The 27,648-nt window shown below is 33.8% G+C and overlaps 2 protein-coding genes and 2 pseudogenes across 5 annotated transcripts; all 4 read right to left on the reverse strand.

The window, feature by feature from the left end:
* Positions 1-2,884: 2,884 nt before the first annotated feature.
* On the reverse strand, positions 2,885-6,121 carry LOC109191618 (uncharacterized protein At5g41620-like). 4 transcript variants are annotated; one of them, XM_019342228.1, is made up of 3 exons: positions 5,244-6,121; positions 5,060-5,149; positions 2,885-4,229 (listed from the first exon to the last, which is right to left on the reverse strand). In XM_019342228.1, exons 1-3 carry the CDS (start codon positions 5,511-5,513, stop codon positions 3,066-3,068), a joined length of 1,524 nt encoding a protein of 507 aa, XP_019197773.1. In that variant the 5' UTR covers positions 5,514-6,121; the 3' UTR covers positions 2,885-3,065. The 4 variants fall into 4 exon arrangements, with proteins under 4 accessions (XP_019197773.1, XP_019197770.1, XP_019197772.1 ...); XM_019342225.1 differs by having other exon boundaries at positions 2,885-4,256; XM_019342227.1 differs by having other exon boundaries at positions 5,057-5,149.
* A 7,602-nt stretch (positions 6,122-13,723) lies between these two features.
* Positions 13,724-14,861, reverse strand: LOC109191625 (casparian strip membrane protein 2-like). The gene is made up of 3 exons (XM_019342235.1): positions 14,513-14,861; positions 14,115-14,238; positions 13,724-13,982 (listed from the first exon to the last, which is right to left on the reverse strand). The coding sequence occupies exons 1-3, from the start codon at positions 14,812-14,814 to the stop codon at positions 13,767-13,769; spliced, it is 642 nt and encodes a 213-aa protein (XP_019197780.1). The 5' UTR covers positions 14,815-14,861; the 3' UTR covers positions 13,724-13,766.
* A 690-nt stretch (positions 14,862-15,551) lies between these two features.
* On the reverse strand, positions 15,552-20,796 carry LOC109191659 (annotated as a pseudogene).
* An 800-nt stretch (positions 20,797-21,596) lies between these two features.
* Positions 21,597-24,256, reverse strand: LOC109191660 (annotated as a pseudogene).
* Between the last annotated feature and the right edge of the window lie 3,392 nt (positions 24,257-27,648).

The following is a 27,648-nucleotide window of genomic DNA, read 5'->3' on the forward strand; positions in this document are numbered from 1 at the left end:
AACTTTTTCAATTAGCTTTTTGAGAAAAGAAATTATACTAAACAGCTAACAGCTAATTTACCAAACACTTTTCTACAATCAGCTAATGTTATCAACTATTTATACCCTCTAATTAACACAATCAGCTAACAACTAACAGTTATCAGCTAACAGCCATTTTACCAACCAGGGCCATAATTTATTTTGAAAATTTTGAGAAAATTCTCCTATTAAACTATTATTAATTTGCCAAAGTGGATGATGGTCCAAGAGACATCTAGCTAGGTAATGGGCTTGGGATGATATTAGACCATATGCCTTTCATCAATTGTGCATGTGTTACTACAATGAGTCCAAGGGTTCAAGACTTTAAGTGGCATGTGATGAACCCTTTTTGAAGTGTTAAGCAATTTGCATGGACCATGATCCACACAACTAACATCGTTGTGAATATTATGAGTAAAAATAATGTACATTATGTGGTAGAATAATGTACATTATGTGTTAGAATAATGTATATTATGTATTAAAATAATGTACATTACATTGTTAGAACTGATCCCCATCTCCATGAGAATGAGGAGTACCCTCCCTAGCTTGGCCTCAATACACACACATACATATATATAATTTAGAGTTCTACTACATGAACTCTCAAATTATACTCCCTCATTTGTACTCCCTGATGTGGCAAGCTAGGATTGGTTATTTTCAACATGTGAGTCCATAGAAAAATGTCTACATCAAGCATATGTGAGAGGGAGTACAAGTTGGGAGTATTAAATGGGAGTACACCAAGTATTTTCCTTTCTTAGATATCATTAATTTTATTACTAGTACCGTTTGAGATCGATTATCAGAATAATGTTTTCAAGATATATAACTATTGTATTCATTGAAATAGGGATATTATGAAATCCTTGCTCGTAGTGGTAATTTTTACAATAATGCAAGGATGGAAATAATATTTTCTACGAATCTGAAGGTCGAGTGAACAAAAACATAGATAAAGAGAAGTTAATAACACTAAAAAATAAATTTCCACCAACCTAATAACCAATGTTTCGGCTGAGTCACCATATTTTACATCCTTCCAGATGTTCTGGCCAGTAGGGGCAGACCCAGCATGGGGCAGCTGGCCCCACTCACTCCACCCCCACCCCTATATTATCCTTGTATGTATATATGTATATATAGAACATGTTTTAAGTATAAGTATAATAAAACACAGAAATGTAAATAAGTGTTGATTTGGTTCAGTTGGTGGTTCAGTTGGCAGGGCGCGTATTAGGTTTTTTTTACTATTATTAATTATATATTGAGATGTATAATTTATAATGCATTTTCTATTCTAATTATTTTATCAAATTAATTATGTTTTATATTTTATTATGAATATTTTAATAAAGTTTTGATATGTTTTATTTTTTACTCATATCAAAAAATATTTATGATTATATTTTTTAAGTGTTTCATCTTTTTTTTTTTCAAATTATCTTTTTCGTTGTAATGTTCCGCCCCCACTAACAAAGAATCCTGAGTCCACCACTGCTGGTCAGGACATAGACCCTTAGAGTTGGGAATTCAATTTTTTAAAGAACAATATTTCGTATCTGGTAAAAATTCCTAGTAATTTTAAATCTCACCATTTAAAACTTACTCTAATGCCAAGACACATGACAGCCACACACACTGTTGTGGTGGAATGTGTGCATGCATGTGGTCTAAAGAATCCAAGACAAGTCATTATAGTTGCCATGGTATAATTGAGACATGATCAATGCATGTTTTCTTGGTGCCTTCATAAATACATTCAAAAGCCATGCATGCTTATATAACCCAATGGAAAGAATTTGGATTACCCCCCCCCCCCCCCCCCCCCCCTCTGTATATGATAGACTGGTGGTGTGATTTGAGCCACAAAGTTAGAGTTTTTCTTTGACTTTTGGAAGGATTGATTTGTATTGTTATTCACATCACTGGTGCATTTGGACTTAAATGGAAGAGCTAGAGTACAGTGTCCCATTGTGTATGTTTTGTGCACTGTATTATGAAATGATATTTGAATTAAATAATTATTTATCTAACACGAGGAGGAAACATCCGGGGAAGAAGCACTCACTTGCTAAAAACTATAACATTCCTAGGCCATACAATATATATATATATATATATATATATATATATATATATATATATATATATATATAAATCATATATTCTACAAGGATGGGTGGAAGGAAAACTCATCAAAAAAATTGTGTTTCTCGAGAAGAGAGGAGCCGTGGTAGTCTCTCCCGGACCGTCCGGATCCCACAACCGTCTTGTGATCCTAGTAAGCAAAGAAATACCCATGAAATAAACCAACCTAACTAGGTTAATCATGATTGACCGACTCAAACTAAGAAATCAACTTCTTTATTTTGTTCTTTATAGGCTGAATTAAATAATTGATACTAAACGACTTTTGACAAAATGTGTTTTAAAGTATAATCAAGGTTGAGTTGATAATGTAGAACGAAACATAATGGCCATGTAAAATAGTTAACGTATCAGTTAATTTTAGCTTATTTGATTATTATTAGTTGTTTGGCATGATTAAACTATCAACAATATATAGGAGTGTTTGATTAATTAGCTTTTTGTAACAATTTTTGTTCTAAAATACTAAAATTCAAAAAACTGCTCAAAGTAGTTTTTTTATCAGTTTTTTGAGAAAGTCATTTTATATGTAATCAGATAACAACTAATTTACCAAACACTTTTTTACAATCAGCTAATGCTATCAACTAGTCAAAACCACTAACTCAATCAGCTAACCGCCATTTACCAAACACCTCCAATATATAGACAAATGAGTTATTTTCTTGCTCATATAATAAAGTGAGACAAAACGAGTAGCGCAATATGTCTATAAAACTTTTAAGTGCAAGTAGCAACTTGCAATTTTTATACAATTTATCCCAAAAAAAATAAATGGAACTTTGAATAGTAATACTAAATTGAACTGATAAAATCACAAAACTCATCAGCACTCACCCTGCTAGGGAAACTGGAAAGCGTAGTGATTGATTCATGATGTTGTTTTAGGTTGGAGTGACAAAATCTTGGGAGGGTGGTGGTATCTTGGAAGCTGCAGAAACAAAATGGTCTCTCAGATCCTTAATCATGTGATATCTCTCAATCTCATCTTCAAACTCATTTCTCCAGGGCTCTGATGACCCACTCTCAAACAGTCCACCATTGCTGATGAACTCCCATTCTATGGGATCAGAGCTTTGTCTTCTTTCCTGGGAAGTGGTTGGGGGGTTTGAGGAGTTCCTCCACTCATAGCTCTTGCTGGTTTCATCCATGTTTAGTTCTATGCAGTGCAGCTCGCTGTCTTCTTCGTCTGCAGAATCGCTCTCTTCCCTCTCGTTTTTGTCTGGAAAATGACCCGAGGCTGGGAGGGTTTCCCTGAAATGTTTCTGGAGGGCTTTGATCTTTTCATTGTTGGGGGATTGGGATAGACTTCCTTCACAGCTTTTGGAGGATAAACAGGCTTCCATTTCAGTTTTTAGCCTCTCAAGAACTGCGGTTTTCTCCTCGTATTGATACTTAGCTTCTGAGAGCTTCATCTGCACTCTTTCCTCTCTCAATATATCAGCAAATTGCAGCATCTCCCTTTCCTTCTCGACCTCCTCGCGAGCCTTAGCAGATTCCTTCTTTAGTTCCTCGAGTTTCGCCTTGTCTTCGCCCACGCCTTTTGCTAGCTCCTCGCACACTCTCTCCAGCACCTCCATCGCCCTCTTCTGGCTCTCTACCTCCTTGACAGCCATGTTTAAGGATGTTTTCGTGTCAGACAGCTCTCTCCCGAGCTTCTTGTTCAGCCTCTCGGCCTGTCTCCTCAGCCTCTTTTCGGTCTTCAGCTCTCCAACCAGTGATGTAAGAGCACTCTGAACCTTGCAGTGCTCCTTCATCCTCCAAACCGCCTTCTGCTCCTCGAACCATTTCAGCAGTGCATCGACCTCGCTGTGGTTGTGCCTCCTTTCTTGGATCAGTTTAGTCACTTGAATACATGCTCGATCGAGCTCGGATTTCAGAGTCGAAAAGAGGGAAATGCAGGTGGTTTTCTGCTCCTCAATGCTCCACACTCGGCTCAGAACTTTCAGCAGCTGTTTCGAGGTTGTCAGACTGTGTGAAACATCCTTCAACAGATGTCTGGTCTGAGAACTACTCCCACCAGTCTGCTGCATATTATTATTATCATCCTGGTAAACAGCACAAGAATTTCCCCCCTTCATTATAATAACAAAACATCAAAAGCATTCCATGTTGGAAAGCAACAAACTGGATATGGTTGCAATGGAAGTGTCATGAACAGACACCGGATCGGATCATGTTATCTGTTTCGTCGATTTCCCATGAATTAAGGTTAGAGGCGACACAAGATGGAATAATTCCAGGGTGGAAAACAACAAAACATGTGCTGGTTGTGATAAAACCTTAGACAGAACCAGATCATGTTCTCTGTTTGTCCACTTCCTAGAAGTAACACTTATTGCTTGTTATCCTATGAACTGGGAAAATCAATCAATTCAGTCTTCTTTTCTGATACATTAAGCCTAAGCTATAGTTGGATTGCACATTTATGTTAATATATTATATGCTCAACAGGCCTCCTCACGTGTCCGGACGGGCGCGGAGATTGACATGGAGTTAACTCAGATACCATATTGAAGCATGTGTTCAATCTCAACTAAAAGCCTAAGTTGATAGTTGGATTACACATTTATGTTTATATATTATATGCTCAACACTCAAAGGGGCTGGAAGAGGTAAATTGTGAATCACCCATCAGTTCCCGGGTTCCCACTCCTTGTATGTACACTCTATACACGAGGGGTCTAATCAATTCACTTAAGTCTTAAGGTCTCAATACTTATCTTCATTGTCCTTTAAAAACATTAAAAATTGAATCTTTTTTTTTTTCCATTTCCTTTTAGATGAAGGAGAGGGGAGATTGTTTCTTGGTAAAGATTAAAGAATGGCAATTGATAAGAACAATGAAGTGATAAAAGTTGCAGTGGAGATTTACTACCTGCAAGAAATAATCATTCTGCAGAACTTTTTGAGTACCAAATGAAGGTATTCTTCTGTGACTCATCTCCACTTTAGATCTTTCCGTTCTCTGCAGAACCCAAAGCAGAGTTTACTAAACTCAAAAACCCATAAGTTTTTATGATTCAAATGAATAACCAAAAACAAGAAAAATCACACCTGACCTCAGAAACAGGACTGTAAATAGGATCAGAGAGTTGAGAGGCCTTTGAAGAGCCATGTTTGGAGGACTTCAAGCTCCTCTCTTTCCTGCCCATTTCTCCACCATTTCTTTCCTGCAAATTCTCTTCCTTCCCCAGTGCAGCAGCCCCTTTGATCTCCCAAAAAGCAACCAACTTTCGAGCCGAAGACGAGAGTTCTTTCCCATTGTCAGACCCCATTCTCTGCAGAATCTCACTGGAAAATGAACCATTTTCTGATCTTTTTGTGTCCATTTTATCTTCTGATCTCCCCACTTGAGTCCTTGAAGTTTGAACCTTTCTCTTACTGGTCACTGCTCAGCAATGATCACCCTGCAGTTTTCTCCATTTCTTCCATCTCCAATCCATTCATGCTTTAGCCACCAAAAACATAGTATAACACCACTGCTATACCTTCAACATGGATCAAGAACCTTTTTTTTTTTTTTTTTTGAAAGGGATTGAAGTTTTACAGATCTAAATGCAAAGGGGTAGAAGAACAGGGTGTTGACTCCTTTTTTCTGGGGAATTTGGCACCGGTTATAGTACAGTGGGTGGTGCTTTTATAGCGGTCAAAAAGTGTGGGAAGAGAGCGGGCAAAAAGGAGGAAAATGGGGGAGTATTGATGAATGATGAACAGCCATGGCAGCTCATATTGCCTTTAGTATATTTTTGGGAAGATTTTGGATTTTGGAAATGATTGGCATGCAAATCAGAGCATAAAGTTTGATTGAATTTCGTTTCAAACTTCCATAGGGGGAAAAGTACAGTCTAGAGAGAGAGAGAGAGGGGAAGATGGTAGCTTTGAAAACTTGATCTTGAAGTTTGGCTTTGGGAGAAAAGGTGTGGAAATCAGGATACTTCTCTGCCCAAAATGGTGGCTTTTATAACTTAAAATGGAAATATTTATAGATCTTTGAGTCCAATAATTTTTTTTATTATTAAATTAAATTTTATGTTTGGTAAGTACATTTTTATTTAAAATCTTTCCAATTTGTTTTTAAGATCATTTAACAACATTATAAATGGTATTATATATAGTATTAATTTTCAATGTTGACAAAGTGATTAATTCCTTTACTAAATTATAGGTATCTCTAACGGGACGTTTGGTTGCAAGGAGGAAATTAAGTGGAAAAGAATTGTAATTCCATGGGGGAAGAATAGTGTAGAATAAAGTAGGAATTTAAATTTCAATATTTGGTTTGTAGAAATAGAATTATTGAGAATTTCAATTTCAGTGTTTGGTATCTATTTGAATTGGAAAGAAATAAATAGTATAAAGACCAAAATATTAATCCAAAGAGGTAGCTTAAGTGGCAAATGAGCTTTTTTTGTGGGAATGATCCTAGGGATATAATCTGAGTTCAATTCCCACAAGTTAAGTGACAATTACCCTTGGGTTAATTAGATTTGGAACACCTTGTGGTATAATCGCAAATTTCACTTTTAGTCCTTGACTATTGTGGGTCATATTCTTTTAATTTTGTCATATTGCATCCCTAACTTTTAGTCCTCCGTTAAAAACTATGTTATTTATCATTAGAGTTGACAAATAACAAAGGAAAAAATATTTACACATATCGTAACTCATATTTCAAACACATTAGAATTGACAAATAATAAATGAAAAAAAATCCTAACTTTTAAGGAAATAATAAAGCTACACCATACTCAAAATTAAGGATTATATTGATCCAATTTTATACATAATATGATGATATGATATAGTTTTATATGTAGAATTTTTCTTAAAATAAATTTATTACCATTATCACATCACTCTTACAATATTTGAAACAAAAGAGTTAAATCTGGTTAAACATGAGACACAAGTGCAATTATGAGTTATAATCTCATACTCTCGTCGATATCCAGTTTGCGTAAAAAAAAAAAAAAATTAATTTAATCAATAAATAGTAAATGGATAAAATGAAATATAATTGGAGTTTTGATAAGATAATATAAGTCGTCTCTTATAGTTTAATCATTTTGAATTCGAACATTGAGAAAATAACTATTTTAAAATATATAATTAAAGAGTGGTTTGTATCTTTTTAGATCTTGTCAGACACGAACAAAATAAATCTTGATGTATAAGGCCCTCATACACCATAGCCAGCTGGAAAACCTATAGGCAGACAACTGAGACAAGTAAAAACATTTGTGGTCAAAATTAAGGTCCTAATATCAAGGGATTTGATTGGATAAGGAGGCAATTATGGAGGTTGTCGCATATATAAATGGACAGTGAAAAAGATTGACTACTTAGGTTATCATTGGTTTTTCTTTTGACTCACCATATTTCCAGCTCTATTAATGTGATAAATATGTTATTTCCCCATTATTATTATTTATTTGTTAAATTTTAAAAAGAGAAATTCTTTATTAACTATATATAAATTAAATTAAATCTATACTATATATAAAAACAAAATCCTGCAATTTTAACTTCCCGCCCAATTCATAAAAAATCTCTCTTCTTAATAAAATATGTTGATTTCTACTTTCCTATTAGTACAAAAATTCTGGGTTAAAATTCTATTCTAATATTATAAAATACTGTAATGTAATTCCTATTGTAATCTATCTATCTATCTATACATCTATCTATACTATATATAAAATCAAAATCCTGCAATTTTAACTTCCCGCCCAATTCCAAAAAAATCTCTCTTCCTAATCAAATATATTGATTTCTACTTTCCTATTCGTACAATAATTATGGGTTAAAATTCTATTCTAATATTATAAAATACTGTAATATAATTCCTATTGTGATCTATATATCTATCTATACATCTATATCTATATCTATATTATATATAAAAACAAAATCCTGCAATTTTAACTTCCCGCCCAATTCCTAAAAAATCTCTTTTCCTAATAAAATATATAGATTTCTACTTTCCTATTCGTACAAAAATTCTAGGTTAAAATTCTATTCTAATATTATAAAATACTGTAATATAATTCCTATTGTAATCTATATATCTATCTATACATCTATACTTCTATACTATATATAAAAACAAAATCCTGCAATTTTAACTTCCTGCCCAATTCTTAAAAAATCTCTCTTCCTAATAAAATATGTTGATTTCTACTTTCCTATTAGTACAAAAATGCTGGGTTAAAATTCTATTATAATATTATAAAATACTGTAATGTAATTCCTATTGTAATCTATCTATCTATCTATACATCTATACTATATATAAAACCAAAATCCTGCAATTTTAACTTCCCGCCCAATTCATTAAAAATCTCTCTTCCTAATCAAATATATTGATTTCTACTTTCCTGCCCGAATGGGTAGCTCAACTGGTCATAAAGGTGAAACTTTGGAAGAATGACTAGGGATCGAGTCTCACCAGCTGAGAGGGGGGCTCCTTGTGCGCAGTGAGCATCGATCTAGCCTCTGTGGTTCCCAAATGCTCTGTCGGGCCGGGGTGTGGGGGGCCCTTAGGGTTGGGGTTCAGCCTTTGGGAAGAATGATTTCTACTTTCCTATTCGTACAATAATTATGGGTTAAAATTCTATTCTAATGATAAAGCCTCTGTGGTTCTCAAATGCTCTGTCGGGCCGGGGTGTGGGGGGGCCCTTAGGGTTGGGGTTCAGCATTTTGGAAGAATGATTTCTACTTTCCTATTCGTACAATAATTATGGGTTAAAATTCTATTCTAATATTATAAAATACTGTAATATAATTCCTATTGTAATCTATATATCTATCTATACATCTATACTATATATAAAAACAAAATCCTGTAATTTTAACTTCCCGCCCAATTCCTAAAAAATCTCTCTTCCTAATAAAATATATTGATCTCTACTTTCCAATTCGTACCATAATTCTGGATAAAAATTCTCTTTGCACATCTAATCTATACTATATATAAAAACAAAATCCTGCAATTTTAACTTCCCGCCCAATTCCTAAAAAATCTCTCTTCCTAATAAAATATATTGATTTCTACTTTCCTATTCGTACAATAATTCTGGGTTAAAATTCTATTCTAATATTACAAAATACTGTAATATAATTCCTATTGTAATCTATATATCTATCTATACATCTATACTATATATAAAAATAAAATCCTGCAATTTTAACTTTCCGCCCAATTCCTAAAAAATCTCTCTTCCTATTAAAATATATTGATTTCTACTTTCCTATCTGTACAAAAATTCTGGGTTAAAATTCTATTCTAATATTATAAAATATTGTAATATAATTCCTATTGTAATCTATCTATCTATACATTTATACTATATATAAAAACAAAATCCAGCAATTTTAACTTCCCGCCAATTCCTAAAAAATCTCTCTTCCTAATAAAATATATTGATTTCTACTTTCCTATTCGTACAAAAATTCTGGGTTAAAAACAAAAACAACACATATACATTTTGGGTTAATATTTTTCAAACCCCCCCTAATAATAAATAATAATTTTTTTATCACGGCGCTGGCCGCGGCTAGGAAGTCCGGAATCGGCCTCCTCCGCGGCTACTTCGCTGGCTGAACCAGCGATTAATTTTTTTTTTTTAAATTTTTTTTTTATAGGTTGTATATAAAGTGTCAAAAGTTCGGCAAGGCATAACTTTTGACTTGGTTGTCCGTTTTGGACAAATGTGATTTTGAAATCGCGTATTTTTTTGAGATCTATCCACTTCAAATTGCAGTTGGCGGTTTTGACCCACTAATTTCTAAAAAAAATGATTTATTAAATACTTTCTAAGAAAAAACTATCAGAACCTTATGTTTTATTAATGAATTTTTAAATTTTTTAATTAACAAATGTCCTGTGTATTATTTAATAATCTCTCTTTATAATTGGTTAAATTATTTAATTATGAGAAATCTATACTATATATAAAACCAAAATCCTGCAATTTTAACTTCCAGCCCAATTCCTAAAAAATCTCTCTTCCTAATCAAATATATTAATTTCTACTTTCCTATTCGTACAATAATTATGGGTTAAAATTCTATTCTAATATTATAAAATACTGTAATATAATTCCTATTGTAATCTATATATCTATCTATACATCTATACTATATATAAAAACAAAATCCTGTAATTTTAACTTCCCGCCCAATTCCTAAAAAATCTCTCTTCCTAATAAAATATATTGATCTCTACTTTCCAATTCGTACCATAATTCTGGATAAAAATTCTCTTTGCACATCTAATCTATACTATATATAAAAACAAAATCCTGCAATTTTAACTTCCCGCCCAATTCCTAAAAAATCTCTCTTCCTAATAAAATATATTGATTTCTACTTTCCTATTCGTACAATAATTCTGGGTTAAAATTCTATTCTAATATTACAAAATACTGTAATATAATTCCTATTGTAATCTATATATCTATCTATACATCTATACTATATATAAAAATAAAATCCTGCAATTTTAACTTTCCGCCCAATTCCTAAAAAATCTCTCTTCCTATTAAAATATATTGATTTCTACTTTCCTATCTGTACAAAAATTCTGGGTTAAAATTCTATTCTAATATTATAAAATATTGTAATATAATTCCTATTGTAATCTATCTATCTATACATTTATACTATATATAAAAACAAAATCCAGCAATTTTAACTTCCCGCCAATTCCTAAAAAATCTCTCTTCCTAATAAAATATATTGATTTCTACTTTCCTATTCGTACAAAAATTCTGGGTTAAAAACAAAAACAACACATATACATTTTGGGTTAATATTTTTCAAACCCCCCTAATAATAAATAATAATTTTTTTATCACGGCGCTGGCCGCGGCTAGGAAGTCCGGAATCGGCCTCCTCCGCGGCTACTTCGCTGGCTGAACCAGCGATTAATTTTTTTTTTTTAAATTTTTTTTTTATAGGTTGTATATAAAGTGTCAAAAGTTCGGCAAGGCATAACTTTTGACTTGGTTGTCCGTTTTGGACAAATGTGATTTTGAAATCGCGTATTTTTTTGAGATCTATCCACTTCAAATTGCAGTTGGCGGTTTTGACCCACTAATTTCTAAAAAAAATGATTTATTAAATACTTTCTAAGAAAAAACTATCAGAACCTTATGTTTTATTAATGAATTTTTAAATTTTTTAATTAACAAATGTCCTGTGTATTATTTAATAATCTCTCTTTATAATTGGTTAAATTATTTAATTATGAGAAATCTATACTATATATAAAACCAAAATCCTGCAATTTTAACTTCCCGCCCAATTCCTAAAAAATCTCTCTTCCTAATCAAATATATTAATTTCTACTTTCCTATTCGTACAATAATTATGGGTTAAAATTCTATTCTAATATTATAAAATACTGTAATATAATTCCTATTGTAATCTATATATCTATCTATACATCTATACTATATATAAAAACAAAATCCTGTAATTTTAACTTCCCGCCCAATTCCTAAAAAATCTCTCTTCCTAATAAAATATATTGATCTCTACTTTCCAATTCGTACCATAATTCTGGATAAAAATTCTCTTTGCACATCTAATCTATACTATATATAAAAACAAAATCCTGCAATTTTAACTTCCCGCCCAATTCCTAAAAAATCTCTCTTCCTAATAAAATATATTGATTTCTACTTTCCTATTCGTACAATAATTCTGGGTTAAAATTCTATTCTAATATTACAAAATACTGTAATATAATTCCTATTGTAATCTATATATCTATCTATACATCTATACTATATATAAAAATAAAATCCTGCAATTTTAACTTTCCGCCCAATTCCTAAAAAATCTCTCTTCCTATTAAAATATATTGATTTCTACTTTCCTATCTGTACAAAAATTCTGGGTTAAAATTCTATTCTAATATTATAAAATATTGTAATATAATTCCTATTGTAATCTATCTATCTATACATTTATACTATATATAAAAACAAAATCCAGCAATTTTAACTTCCCGCCAATTCCTAAAAAATCTCTCTTCCTAATAAAATATATTGATTTCTACTTTCCTATTCGTACAAAAATTCTGGGTTAAAAACAAAAACAACACATATACATTTTGGGTTAATATTTTTCAAACCCCCCTAATAATAAATAATAATTTTTTTATCACGGCGCTGGCCGCGGCTAGGAAGTCCGGAATCGGCCTCCTCCGCGGCTACTTCGCTGGCTGAACCAGCGATTAAATTTTTTTTTTTTAATTTTTTTTTTATAGGTTGTATATAAAGTGTCAAAAGTTCGGCAAGGCATAACTTTTGACTTGGTTGTCCGTTTTGGACAAATGTGATTTTGAAATCGCGTATTTTTTTGAGATCTATCCACTTCAAATTGCAGTTGGCGGTTTTGACCCACTAATTTCTAAAAAAAATGATTTATTAAATACTTTCTAAGAAAAAACTATCAGAACCTTATGTTTTATTAATGAATTTTTAAATTTTTAAATTAAAAAATGTCATGTGTATTATTTAATAATCTCTCTTTATAATTGATTAAATTATTTAATTATGGAAAATTAGGGAATAATTAATGATGGTAATAGAAATCCTAGAAGAATATTTAATTATTGTTACATTATTATTGTGACTCACGGAATACAATACAAGAATATTTAATTATTGTTATATTATTATTGTGCCTCACGGCCATTATATACTAACAGAACTTGAAAAGAAACTAATAATAATAATATAAGTGGTAATAATAATATCTAAAAGTAATTAAGTGTTAATAATAATAGTAAGAATATTAACGTAAGAATTATGATATAGAATAAATCGTAATAATTAATAACTATTGTCTAGGACTAAATTTGAAATTTTCAGGAGATAAGCGACCTCTGGTAAAATTAACTCTTAAATAATTATATATCGATTTAAATATTCTTAATATATTACAACAATTCCATTACGTGCATCGCACGGGAGAAAATACTAGTTAAATATAAAAAAAGGATACAATACAATAATGACGCAACTAGTGAATATTAAAGAATATTTTTGTTAAAGAAATGTGAATTAATCTATTGGTGATTTGTCTTTTTCCACCTATATATGAACATATGGTAACCCAATCAACATACCATATACTTTTTAAATTAAAATTATTTGACACATTCTTTTCTTAAAACGTTGAATCCTCACCCTATGGTTCCTCACATCTAGATCTGACAAAACATTTAGACAGATATAAATTACTCCCTCCGTCCCGAATTGGTTGTCTCATTTGCTTTTTGCACGCTTTTTAAGGAATTAAAGTAAATGTTATGTATTTTCCAATTATGCCCTTCACTTTTTCACTTTTGGGAATAAAAGCAAAAGTCATAAGGGTAATTTGGGAAAAAGTAGAATGATGGTGATGTTCAATTTTGGAAAGAGACATTTTGGGACAAACTAAAAAGGAAAGTAAGACATGCAAAATGGGACAGAGGGAGTAATTAGATAACACCTACTCAAACTCTTCTTGGATACTATCTATACATACATGCATAAACACTACACACACACACAGCATCCTTTTGTGGTTTAGTGGCGTCTGAGTGCGGCGGCAGAAAGGAGGACAAGGAAGGCGAAGATGACGGCGGCGATGAGGGAAGCCACGACGGTGCCGCTGACACGCTGGCAGAAATCGGTGTACTGCTGGCAAATGGCAAACCAGTTAGTGGTGGAGTTTCCGGTGTGTGCTAAGTACACTATGGCAGCCGCGGCAGCCGCTCCGGCCACCGTAAAAGCCACCATCACCTGCACGTACGTACGGTTTCCATCTGTAACTTCCACACTACTACTATTAAACGCACCATTTGGTTTAACAAAAACATATAAGTACAAGGTTCTTTTATAGCTTAATTAATTGTGAATTGTGATCCATCTTACTGTGTCAAGTATGAAGAGGAGAAGTCTTAGCCCGACCAAATGTGGTCGGACGATACAAATAATGGAGAATGGCAACGACAGAACTAGGTATCCGCTAGCTATGCCATTTGCAACCACAAAATACCTACACATTTTAAACAATTTAATATAATATAATATTCGATCAACACATTATTATTATTATTATATGAAATTTCTACCTTCCGGCGAATTCAATAAAAAAAAAAAAAAAAAACTAATTATTGAAAGAAGTAAGCAAATACAAAAATTATGCTTCACCCGTTCATTAAATTTATATATATATATGGTAGTGTTTATAGGACAAGTGCATGCATGCATAGTTCTACATGATACAAAAGTAGTAGTATGTAGTTGTAGGGAAGGAAGAGGATATATACGGAAAGGCAGGGAGATCATCGTAGCTTGCTTTTAACTGGAAGAACTGGGAGAAGAAAGGGAGAGATTGATCGGAGATTGCCATAGTAACGGCGGCGGCCAAGGCCGCCACCAGAGCGCAAAGCCTGAGAATGAAGTGGACGACACCAACACATTTCCTCCATCCTCCTCCTCCGATTTGTGGGTGGAGAGGGGTGGCTTTTGTGGTGGCAATAATTGTGCCTTTCTCCTGCCTGCTGAGTTGCTTGGATTCTGGCATAAGGATGCTTGTTTCTTTGCTGTTTTTTGATGATGATGACTCCATTATATTGGAACTTTGAAGATGAAGATATATATATTTATATGACGATCTTGAAGATAAGGGATATGATGGAAGAGAGGGAGCTGATCGAGGATAATATATATGAACTCTACTGAAGGAGATTTGGTAGGGTTGGATGATACATATAGAGTGGTGAAGAAGAAGAGATCAAAGAAATCAAGGAGTGGTTTGATGCTAATTTTGAGAATGTTTTTTCGGTTATGGGATGAATAGGAGAGTTGTTGCAAACTTGCTCCAATATAATAAAGCTTTGCATTTAACAAACATTTCTTTTCCCAATACTTGGACAGGAGGATTTTTTTAAAAAAAATAAAATCAACAATATGAAACATTCAGGTTGTTGATTTGGTAACTTCAAAGTTACAAATTCAATTTTCAATTGGAACATCCTAATTTAAACCGGCCAGTCAATTACGGGCAACCCTTCATTATGATCTTTTGCCAACTAAGATCACAAAGTGAAATTTACCGAGGATGAAATGTCATCCAACAACTTGTTTCTCTGTGAACGTGATTTTAATAAGTTGATGTAACTCACGCATACTAACAACAATGTGCAATTGTGGGTCTATGCCAAAGTAACTACAGCAATATCATGTGATAAGGTATCATAATTTAAGAATAATAAAAGTATTTGCACTATTAATCAATTTTAATTACATTAATAGCATAAAGAAATGCACCCTAAGAAAGAAATTACTGAAGCAAATCATGGGAAATGGGAACAAAACTTTTACTTTCGTGTTATGCAAAACTCATCATCATCTGTATGACTGTATCTGATTTACAGCCTGGTCAAGTGTGCAAGTTTATTCTATGGATACCTGAAAACCCATATGGGTATAAAGAATGGACAAGTCTTCATCCCAAAATTTATCTACCACCCTTTTCTTTTGTGCCATTACAATATGGAATAAATCTGTATACAGGGAAATATGCAAATTTAAATTTAGATCAGACCTCACAAATTAATCAAAACAATCAGACAACAAACAATGTGGGAGCTAATTCTACGCTTTAATCTTCCATCCACGCTCAGCTAGTGCTTCATTTACACGATTGGCTGCTTCTGCAGTTTCATTCAGTGGAGGATAACTCCATGTTTCTGACATCTGAGGTTTATGCGCAAGAAAAAAGGGATGATATTTGAGTATTAAAACGAGATATGTTTTTCCACATCGCATATTTAAGTAAAGTGCGGTAGTGTTTGCGTTTGATTGATAAGGAGAGGGGGGAGAGCTGTCACTTACATCCTCGAGACCTGTAAATGGCCTCACTAACCCTCTTTCTCTTAATGCCTTGTGGAATTCCACAAACTTCCACCTACAGCGTTCAGCCCCAACTACATACACAGGCTTCCTGGAAATAAACAATATTTCAGTATAATCCAAACTCGAAAAGAAGTACAGAGTATTTCATAATATGTCAATTATATGTGCATGCTAGTGCGTGTATGTATGTAATTTCAGTCTCAACTACATAGACAGGTTCCTGGAAATAAACAATATTTCAGTCTAATCCGAACTTGAAAAGTACAGAGTACTTCATAATATGTCAATGATATGCACGTGCTAGTGTGTGTATGTATAAGTATGTATGCAATTTCACATCAAACAAACACAGACATGTTACTATCTGGCTATTAACATAATTATTTTCACACATTACCCTGTGCTGCAAGCTTCACTCAACATACTAACTGAATCTGCTGTTATAACAAAATTATCAGCCCACGCCAGATGTCCCATATGTGGATTTGGTTCTGTGACACAAAAGTAAGTGTTAAATGATTGTTCAGAAATCATCATCACAGAAATCAACTACTCGTATAAATACAAACTTCAAGTGAAAATACCTTCACCATTCCAAATGTATACTTTTGGATGACTACCCAGTTCTTTGATGACAACATTGGAAATCTGTTGATCACACACTAAATAATCAGACTCATTAAACCAAATTTCACTTTAGTGGTGTTCTAAGAAAATCAAGATTTAAAAACCCTGGAATAAGAAGAAATATTTTGGCAATATGTATACCTTTTCAGGCGTCCTTCTGGAGAAGGATATTCTCACACTCCCACATTTCTCAAGGGCATTATGCAGAGAAGCTGTTAACTGTTTAGCAAGGTCTGTGCCATATCTGCAGTACCCTAATCAAAGAAACATATGACAGATACACTCATATTTTAGTTCACTGATGGTTGATATACTAGACAAAAAGGTGACAGTCATTAGGTAGAAGATTAGGTAAAAAATTAATGCCATATTTTGGTAGCAATTTCATGGTGCTCGCAGTTCTTTGATCTTTTTTTTTTTTTTTTTCCAAATGTTTTTCACAATTATATTTGCAACAGTAAGATCCACAATTTTTTCACCTGCAACATTCATGTTTAAAGGCTCATTTCTCAGTCAACGCATATCATTACAAGCTCCTCCATCCTAAAATTATCATTTTTGGTACACTAAGGCTACTACTTAACAAACTTTTGTTGCCACATAGCATAGCTGATAAAAATCTGAGAAAAAATGTTCAACTTCATAAAAATGTGACAACTACAAGAATTTAGAAGTACCAGTCACTTAGCTAAACTATGTTAAACATATACATAGAATCATAATCTCCCAATCATGGCTGTGTATCTATATATATGGGTGTGTATTTCCTTGTTATGAAAAAAGAGAAAAAACAAAGTTTATTTGCTTTAAAGAATTATTAACATGACATTGAGAATCTAAAATGTTGTGGACTATAGGGTCACTTTATTTGAAATCACAAAAGGGAAGATCTCAAGTAAGCTTCCCTAAACCACTTCTTTTACAGCTCACCTTTCAGCTAAAGTCAAAAATACCAAAACAATGTTAACTCAAGCTTCTATATTGCCTTTCTGCTCATGATAAAATTATGGTGTCCAAAATAAAATAAAAATGTTCCATCCTCACAATTATAAAAAATAAAGCTAACATTAGACCACTATAGAGTGAAACATGTGAGTTGAATATAGAAATTCTAGCATTGGAACAATGATGGAAAGAAGGTTACTTGAAGGCCCTCCTATGTTGACCACCAGTAAGGGCTTTGGTAAAGGTGCAAACTCGTCATGCCACGTGATAGCTGCAGTCCGAAGTGCAGTAGAATCAACTTGGTGAAGAGCTCCAACTGTAAGGATCTTCGCAATACATAAAAATAAAAAAGGCACAACTATAGTTATAACTCCATCACAAAATCCAGTAAAAGAAGAAATACCAATGGTATGGATACTTACTACATGCTTATCAGGAGGTTGATTTGGAGTTATCCACCTATGAAGGAGCCGAGGAACTTGCTCTTTTGCTTGAGGCGTTAAGGGAAAATAGTCATGTTTTGGAGTAATAACTAGGTCAAACCTATCCAAGTGGGACCTTGGATGTTGAATCTGAAGTAAAAATGTGAAACAGGGAAATGAAAAATATTGTCTTCTCTAAACAGATTAATATCAAACATGGATAGTAAACCATGTAAACAAATGCAAAAGTTGGATGTGGAAGAGAGAGAGTTTGGGGGAAGAGAGAGAGGGGGAAGGGGGGGGGGGGGGGGGGGGGTTTGGTTGGGTTCTAACTACTCACAGAAGAAACCTCATAAGAGAGTTTCAAGTTTCACAATGATCAGGCCTGCTAACAAACCTGGACAACAAACACATTTTCATGTGCCAATCTTTTTATGGAGCTCGCAATTGATATTGTATCTCTACCAGATGCAACCACTAGTAAAGGACCATCCCTGAAAAATAACAACATTTTGTTCCATCAGAGTGATTTAGCAGGGAATCTATTTGGATGATAGTACATTCACAGAAAGGGATACTGGATGTATTGAAAGAAAGAATGCTAGTTAAATTCATTTATTTAGCATATGAACCCACGGCAATATCAGCTACTATTTTGTAAGGTATTTGTAAAGGTATGTAATTACTAGGGCCCAAAAAAATTCATCTTGGATGGATAGTTGAAAGAAAATAACTAAGCCATCAGCAATTAGAAATCAGTATTTAAGCAGTATGCAAGTTGTTGAATGTTGCAACAACCTCTTGAACAAACCGCCAAAAAGAAAAGGCAGAAACTTACTTCTCAAATGATTCACGAGCAATGTTCACAATACTCTTCACATCAGCTTCAAGAATGGATGACAGGCCAATAGCACCATTTTCCTTGGGCAAATAAACTAGTTTATTTGCCCTACCTCCCCCAGAAGGTGTGAATAGCCACATACTAGGTTTAAGATGTAATATATCCTTTTATGTAGAGAGACTGGGAGCCAATGTAGCCATTCATTAATTCCTCCTCTTGGCCTTGTAACTCGCTGCATGTTTTGACAAACCGAATGACAAAACTCAACCACATGTAAAGATGATGAAATGAGTAAAACTCTTTATAAACACCTTGATTGAAGCATGGTACACTTTTTGGGAACAACATTGACTTGGTAAACCAAGTATATTCAAATAGGAAAAGAGAGGGAAGAGAATAAATCAAGCAAAAGTAAATTTCCATGGTATCCCTTTTTTTAAAGGAAAAAGTGAAAAACAATCTTTATTTAGTAATGGGCGAAGAATGGAGGACTTCCATAGAGAGGACAAGAAGTCCTCAGAAACTGTTTGTTCTGATAATAAACAGATAAAAATGGTTCACATTCTGAAGGAATATAATACTTAACCTGATTCAAGTAGCAGTATAAAACATCTGGAAATTTTACAAGGAAGGAACAGACCATGGGAAGTCCACTAAATCACAAAAAACACTTGAATCACGTAACCGAGTGAGAGCATTATATCTATGTATTACATATAAAAAATGATTTTATCTCAATTATATACAAAATTACAAACAAAAGGGTAGTCATTGGCCTTATCTAAAGTAAATGTTTACTTTGTTATTTAGCCATTCTGTAAATTGTTTGGGTTATCTAATTACTCAGACCATGATCCATGACGCATGGGATGGACAGTATATTCTTGTAAGGACATAAAACAAATGGAAAGTTCCGAATAAATGTGAATAGACCATGGAAATTACATTAAATCACCAACAACACTAGGCTCAAGCAACCAAAGGGTGGCCATTGTATCTATTACTCATATAGATTTAAAAAAAAAAAAAAAAAAAGAAGATTATACCTCAATTATCATTAAACATGATGATAGCATTATCTACTACGGAATATATATTAGCGCCTTGGTTATTTGGGTCTTTTGGAAATTCTGGCAGCAGCCTTATTTCTCTTTGGTTATTTGGCTTTGTTTCCTTCCATGAATTTCCACTAAATCACGTTGTAGCCTGTTTGCCCCCCTCCAATGTTTAATTTTGTATGACTGTTTCAAAAGTTATTTGTCATATTACCTGATTGCATTTATTTGCATATTATGAAATTCCCAATCTTCAACACTAGGATATTGTGGAGTGTGGTCTACTGTTTGATAGATAGCTGGTGGCTTGTGAAAACATTTAATACATACTCAAATAATCTATAGATTTAATCAACTGAATACCCTTCAAGTGAAGCAAACTGAGTACTACTCGGCATAATTCCAAACCCACCTTAGTTCTCTAGCATTACATTCTCCATAATTCAACCAACTCCAACAAATTAGCAACTCAAAGCTAAGAAATTTCAATTTTCAAAAGCTACAAAACAAAAATTAATCCAACCAAACTTACGTATAGCGTGTGCTTGTCGTAGAGGCCGAGTGCCCGGACCAAGCCGATGCTCTGGTTCTCAGAAGACGGAAAGCCGTTGCCGATAACCACCGCCCGCCTGATCACACCGTAGACGCCGCCTTCGAAGATGTCCGGCATGCCGCTTGTCGCCCGTGGACTTGTAGGTGGTTCCGGAAGCCGTATCGGCTTCATATCTGCAACTGTATCACTTAAAACCCTACAATACCTTCCAGATCGAATTCACTCAATACATACAACTACTCTGTGCATATATATTTCGCCTGTGAGCATAAAGCTTTGCAGAAACGCAAGGGCTTTTGCAGTTGAGTCTTATTTTTCTGTATATATATATATTTTTTTCTATTCAGATTTCCCCGGGATGATGGCTGCGTGGCGGCTCCAGCCGAGTTAAGCACGCTATCTTTTTCCTTATTGCAAAGAAACCCCTACAGTATTGGAATTTACTGTGGAGCCATTTTTAATCTAAATTTTTCAATTTCGTCAAATTATATCCTGAATGACTGAATCTAATGAATCCTTCTCCAGACTTGAGGTAAATAGTGTCAATATAGTTTTGAGACTCATCACTAAACTGTATGCTTTTGTACACAATAAAATCAAAAAATTAAATCCTTACCCTTCTGCTCGGATGAAATCTTAGTAAATCTTCTCATTTTAGTGAAATATAATAATACTTCGCGTATCAAAAATTAGTTTCTAATATAGAAATCAAATAGCAAAGTACATGTAGCGATAAAAATCTTAAGTAAAATTTCTCATTTTAGTGATATTATAATACTCCGAAAATTAGTTCCTAATATATAGATTAATAAATACTCCTTATATTATAAGTGTCCTAATTATATTACTTAGATTTCATGCACTTCAACCAGATTTACAATAGATTACTAATCCAATATTAGTAACCCAATCTAACGACTCAAACACCTTTATTTGAGTCAACACCATTTGATTAAAATTTTCTCTTTTAAATCTCCATCTTCAAAAGTGTGTGAATAATTTTATTTTACTTTTCACAAAATTATGATTATATGGAAACCAGTAAGATTATGGCACAGATGTGTTTATAACTCCTGGGAAAACCATGTTTATTCACCAATATGTACACACCTATAGATACAAGTACTAATATTTTTTTTTTAAATAAATAAATAAATAAAAGCCCAACTTCAACACTTGAGAGAGGCTACAAAGTACAAATTCAGAATTTACACAAGTTTCAGAAGAAGCTTCAACCACAACACAGATCTTATCCACACTCAAGAACAAAATTATTCTTCAACATCCTGTACCATCTCCACACCCATGTCATCACAATCTAAACCAGCTGATATTCCCCGACTGTAAATATAGTCGAATCACAGGCAAGTGCCACCAACACAAATCTTTTTCGACAAATCATGATCTGCAGGATGATAGAGTAATGCCCCCACAGAATGCAGCGATTATCAAGTATAGGAGGAGTACAATTAAGCAAGTCAGCAAGGCCCTGTCACATGAACAAGTATTTTAGAGCCAAATCTCCAAAGAAAAGAAATTGATAAGTCGTAAACCATAAAACAAAGATATTATTTATGGGCTTGACAGAAGAAACATACAAGAATACAAAGATAGGCTTCTTGTCATTACCAAGATCATTTTTTAAAACTTGGCTAGAGCAATGGTTAATCATTAACGGTTGTCAGAATAAGATAAGACTTACATAAGCTTTGCATTTTTCATCCAAAGAGCTCTTCTGAGGCGCTTTGACTGTTTCCTGAAGTGAAATGCACTGTCTTGCATGGTTGATGTTTTGTCAACAAGAAGCTCAATCCGGTCACCTCTCTCAAGTATTTTCTCAATATTATCAACCATGATGGTATGTAGCTGAATTGATATTCAAGTGGAGGGATAAAAGCAGGTGTTAGAAAATGTCAAACACACAATAATAACAAAGCCCTCATTATCCAACATTGGACCAGAACAAATTACCACAATAGGGTTAAAATACTACCCCATAAATTGAAACTTAACACTGGCAAGACAGAAGTTATACTATACTAAACTGTGATTTCCTCTTTATTATGACCCAAAAAAAAAAAAAAACTTTACTGATAACCTTATCGTGCAAATTCATATTCTTATGATCTCAAAGGAAAGTTATGAACTTCCCTTTCAAAAAATAAGCAGAAAATATTTACCTCACCAACTTCCCCTCTAACACGACTAAATGTATCCGCGCTGGGGTTACTTGAATAGAACTCCATTTGCTGATGTAAAACCCTTGAGAATTCATCGTTCATGGCATAAGCAGGTGCATGGGAAGCAATCCTACCATAATTCTTCATGAACCGCATTTTGACATCCTCTAAATATGAGAATGGTATCCTTCCTAGTTCAGAGTAGAACAATAGGTTTGTTAGCTATTGGTGAAATGCAAAGGACCAAAAAAAAGTGAAAATTTGTCCTTAAAAATAACAAAGATCATCAGAACAGGTTTTTATCTTTCTTTTAGTACGGAGTGTTTGATATGGAACTGGTACTCGTGTGGTCTATAATTTGGCACAAGCAACCCCCAACAGTGACCCTTAAAGAGAAACTCCAACAGGCAACGATTTCATAACCCACTATTCAATTCTTTTCTCTAAACAAATATTCAGAGCCACTCTAGTCAATCAACTAATTTTCATGACAAATAATGTCTCTTTTGGCAAGAAAGAAAAGGAGCATTTTTACAATACACACTACACAGATGGTCTGGGCTCTGGAGTGTTACAGTGCCTAACTAAGAGTTGGTTTAGGTTCATAAACCAAATAGCCAATCCTAAGAACTGTGTCCGTGTTTAATCTTCACAATCTTCATCTAAAGCTCACTAAAGCCATGCCTCACATGAGCTGAAGCTGCCAAGTCTCAATGATGGACAACTTGCATCCATGACAAAACCCATACTCCTCATATAGGCGAACCTAACACCACCTTAATTACTAGAGCCAAAAACAGAAAGTCTTGTCTCGTGATTTGACATTACCTTCATCACAAATTTAGGCACTAATTCATTGTACAATACCAAAATAGGAGGTTATGACTTATGACCCAATTTCTTAATCTCTACTACCTGGCTACCTCCACTGAGTGAATTTCAATCTTAGCTTGCAGATAGGGAATACCCAATGAGTAGTATATATGAAGTTTGGTTTTCAGAAATAGCAATCAAATCAACAGCTAGTATTCCTACTAGGATAATCATAATCCTATGATAACTGGATAGTTTATCTAAACGAAAATTTCATGTTTTGATTCGAGAAACACGATCGTATGATCAGACAAAAAATGATACACAAAAACCCTTAGGGACTCACTGCCGAAGGTGTCGTTAGCCATACAGAGGAAGGTGAGGCCATCGGATCTGAGGATATGAAAGATGTATCGGTCCTGAGAAAGCAGAGCCTCGACTCCGCTTCCTCCGGGAGCTTCTCCAATATCCGCCGCGCAATCGCACCGGCGTTCCCCGTCACGGCGCTGAATTCCGCCAGCACAGTCGTCCCCTCGCCACCAGCGCATACAATATCGCCATCTCACCACTCCCACCACCGCACCCCACCCCCTCTCTCAATAACTGTATGTATCTGTGCGTGTAAACGTATATAACGGAGCTGTGTTCGGAGGATGGGTTTGGTGGGCAACGGCGAGCAGGCAGTGGCGGTGTCACCTGAATGAAAGTCTACGGCGTTTTCGAGGGAGGTATGATATACTCACCTGACAAGGCTGACAGTTAACAAAGCAAAAGTAAATAAATAAATATTTTAAAAAATACTATTGTTCTTTTTTTTTTTTTTTTTTTTTTTGAAAACATACTATTGTTCATTTGTTCCTACTAAAATTCATTCATGGAATAAAATTATTTTAAAGACTCAACAGAAACTGCAAAATTTTAAATTGCTTATGTGAATTCACTGATCTCAACATGTCTTAGGCTCTGTTTGGCAAACCTAGTTGAAAAGCTATAATCTAGGAGCTGAAAGCTGAAAAGGAGTTGAAAGCTGAAAAGCTATAAGCTCGGAGCTGAAAACTGAAGAGCTGTTAAGCTAGCTGTTATGATTGAAAGTGTTTGGTAAAAATAGCTTTTTGATAAGCTGATAAATGTAAAAAGACTAAAAAGGACATCTTCATAAAATTTAAATTAGTTGTTTACCTATTAAAATTTAACATTTTGTCTTTAAAAAAATTAACATTTTGAAATAAAACTATTAGCATAATCATGATCTAGCATCTCATAATGAAGTAGCAATATTGTTGCAAATCTCATAATAATAATAATAATAATAATAATAATAATAATAATAATAATAATAATAATAATTTTGCGTTGAAAGTTGCGGATAAAGGAGAAGAGAAATGGTTTTAATTGGGAAGGGTAAATTATGTCATTTCTTTAAAATAATAAGGATAAAGATGGAAAAAAAGTTAGGAAGTTAGGAGCTTATTTTGAAACGCTACCTAAAGTAAAGTTCCAAAATAAGCTCTTATTTTAAGCTAGTAGCTTATTTTGAGAACATTACCAAACAGAGCTTATAGCTTATTAGGAGCTTAAAATAAGCTATAAGCTCCTAAATAAGCTCTGCCAAACAGAGCCTTAATAAGAAGTCACATAATAATGCATTATGGTCGAGCGACATAGTTGCAATTTTTTAAATGAGAAGTCTCAGGTTTGAAACCTACTGTATGAGCAAATACTATTTAATAGAGTAAAATTAATTTGGATTTAGCTTGAATCGTGTCTAACATACACCTACAAAGTTAATCTTCATTTATCAATTAGTTCGAATTGTTTGGTTAGCCAATTTTCTTTAAATCATGATACATACACAAATTTAAAGGGAGATATATAGAAGAATATAATAATTAAATAAGTCCCTGAACTACTTAGAAAATAAATAATTGTACCGTCAAATTACAAAAAGTTTAATATTAATCATTGAATTCTTAAAAATAAACAATTATAACTTTCTAACTTGTAAGTTACCTTAACTTGTAAATTATCTAAATACGATTTAAATATGTCGTTCCACTTAGGATTGGAGGTTATAGTGCATGCTTGTATAGTTATTATATTTTACTACTAGACACTCAGATAATGAATTCTCAAGAATCCAAGCATCATCATACTAATCGTGGGTAATCATTCATTAAATCAACAATGGACTAAAGGGAAAGATTAAGATAAGGGGTTGGATTAGGGACTATTGCCTTCTAAAGATTTGGGGAGAAATCTTCAACCAAGGGTTAACAACAGTGCTCACAAGAATTCTCAATCTTAAGGCCAGATTAGAGCAAGAGTTATTCCACTTTCGTGAAGTATCAACTCTTAATCCTTCAAGTACAAAGCATTGAAAATTTTCAATCTTCTCCTAGCTACTTTCGTAGATAGAGATTGGGTAGTGAAGGATGAGACTTGAGTTCATCCCCTGACTTTCGTTGTGAGAAGAACTCCAAGGGCAAGTTAATCCATGTTGCATACCATAATCAACAATATAAATTCAAAACTCCTTCACAAAGGGGAACCTTAGGTTGAGATTCTTCTCTTTTGGAAAAGTAAGTAGACCATAATCTAGACTCCAATAAGGAATTACTAGCACTTAAAAAAAAAGACTCAAAATCATAGCTCAAGAAATTAAAGAGAGAAGTCTTCAAAAAGAAATTAAAGAGAGAAAGAGAAAATAAATATTCTCTATTGAAGACAATCCAAAATAGAGCAAATGCAATCCTCTTCAACGATGTTACAAGCTTGTCCAAATACATGCGCATCTAAATCTGTCTAATCGAAAAAATTCGAAGCAAGATTTAATTTTTGAGTCAGAACACTATATGCACATCAACACTGGTGTTGGTGTGCCGGTGTGTGGAGACAAGCAATCCGAGTTCATGCCCGTGAAGTGAGCCATGATTGGGAACGAAGCTTTATTATGATTATCCATCCAACTTGGAACTTAATTAATCACTTATTCTTAGAATTAATCTTGGGTGCATTAAGTTCTTGAATTGATTATATAGTTTACATACACCCCTAAATAATCAATGTAACAAATAAGAATACGAAACTTCGTCAATGCAATTCCACATGTGATGACTTGTCGTCACGAAGCAGCTAAACATAGCCACATGGGTTGGGTTACAAGCATTTGGGATCTCCATAATTTATTTTTCTATCAATTTTCATGCAAGAATAATGGAGTCCGCCCTCAAATTTAAGTTAAAACTTAATAATGCATGTCACCTGCCATGATGACACCAACTTAAATGCACCTAGAAATTAAGAGGTAAGGTCCTTAACTCTAAGGACAACTCAAAGGAGTCTACTGTATAGTATAATTTGATGACAAATTACATTATTTCTTTAGCGATGACACCGCATTAAAAAATCTAAACTAGTTACAGAATGGTTGAATTTTACGTACCATATCATTAATTTCCAACAACTAACGTACTGTACTGTCTGTCTGTCTGTCATGTTATATTCATCATATCATCATTCATTCCACTTGGAAAGTTGGAAATTAATGAGTCTTTCCAAGCCAGAAAATGGTTCAGGACTCTTGACCATCCTCGTCAGGCCAGTTGTTGCGTAGACATTCATACCATCATCAAAGTCTTCTTCTTCTTCTTCTTCCTGCACCACTGAACTTTCAGAGCACTTATTAATGGCCTCATGGGTATCATTTTCACCTCTTCTTGACTTGTTCCCATGTTTCCTATTGGTCTTCGATCAAACGACCCAAAATTCTTAATATCACATACACCCGGCACAGGGTCATTTCATGCCTTAACTGCAACCATCCAACAATTTTTATCATTCAAACCAATTTTATTTTATTATTAATATATACAATCATGTGTGTCATATGGGTTGTAATAGTATGTATATATTATTGTGTATTGACTACACGTACCTTTGGAGAAGGAATTAGAGAAGAATATGGAACTGGGAAGTTGTTTGTTCAATTGCCCTATACTCATTCATCTTCCATTTTGTCTTTCTCCCACAAGGGGACTTCCCTTGTAAAACACCATGCTTTTCACCCCAATCACCTTGTTATCCGATGAGTAGACGTAGCTTGGGGAGCC

Source organism: Ipomoea nil, unplaced genomic scaffold (genome assembly GCF_001879475.1).
Source record: "Ipomoea nil cultivar Tokyo-kokei standard unplaced genomic scaffold, Asagao_1.1 scaffold1708, whole genome shotgun sequence".
Taxonomy (NCBI): domain Eukaryota; kingdom Viridiplantae; phylum Streptophyta; class Magnoliopsida; order Solanales; family Convolvulaceae; genus Ipomoea; species Ipomoea nil.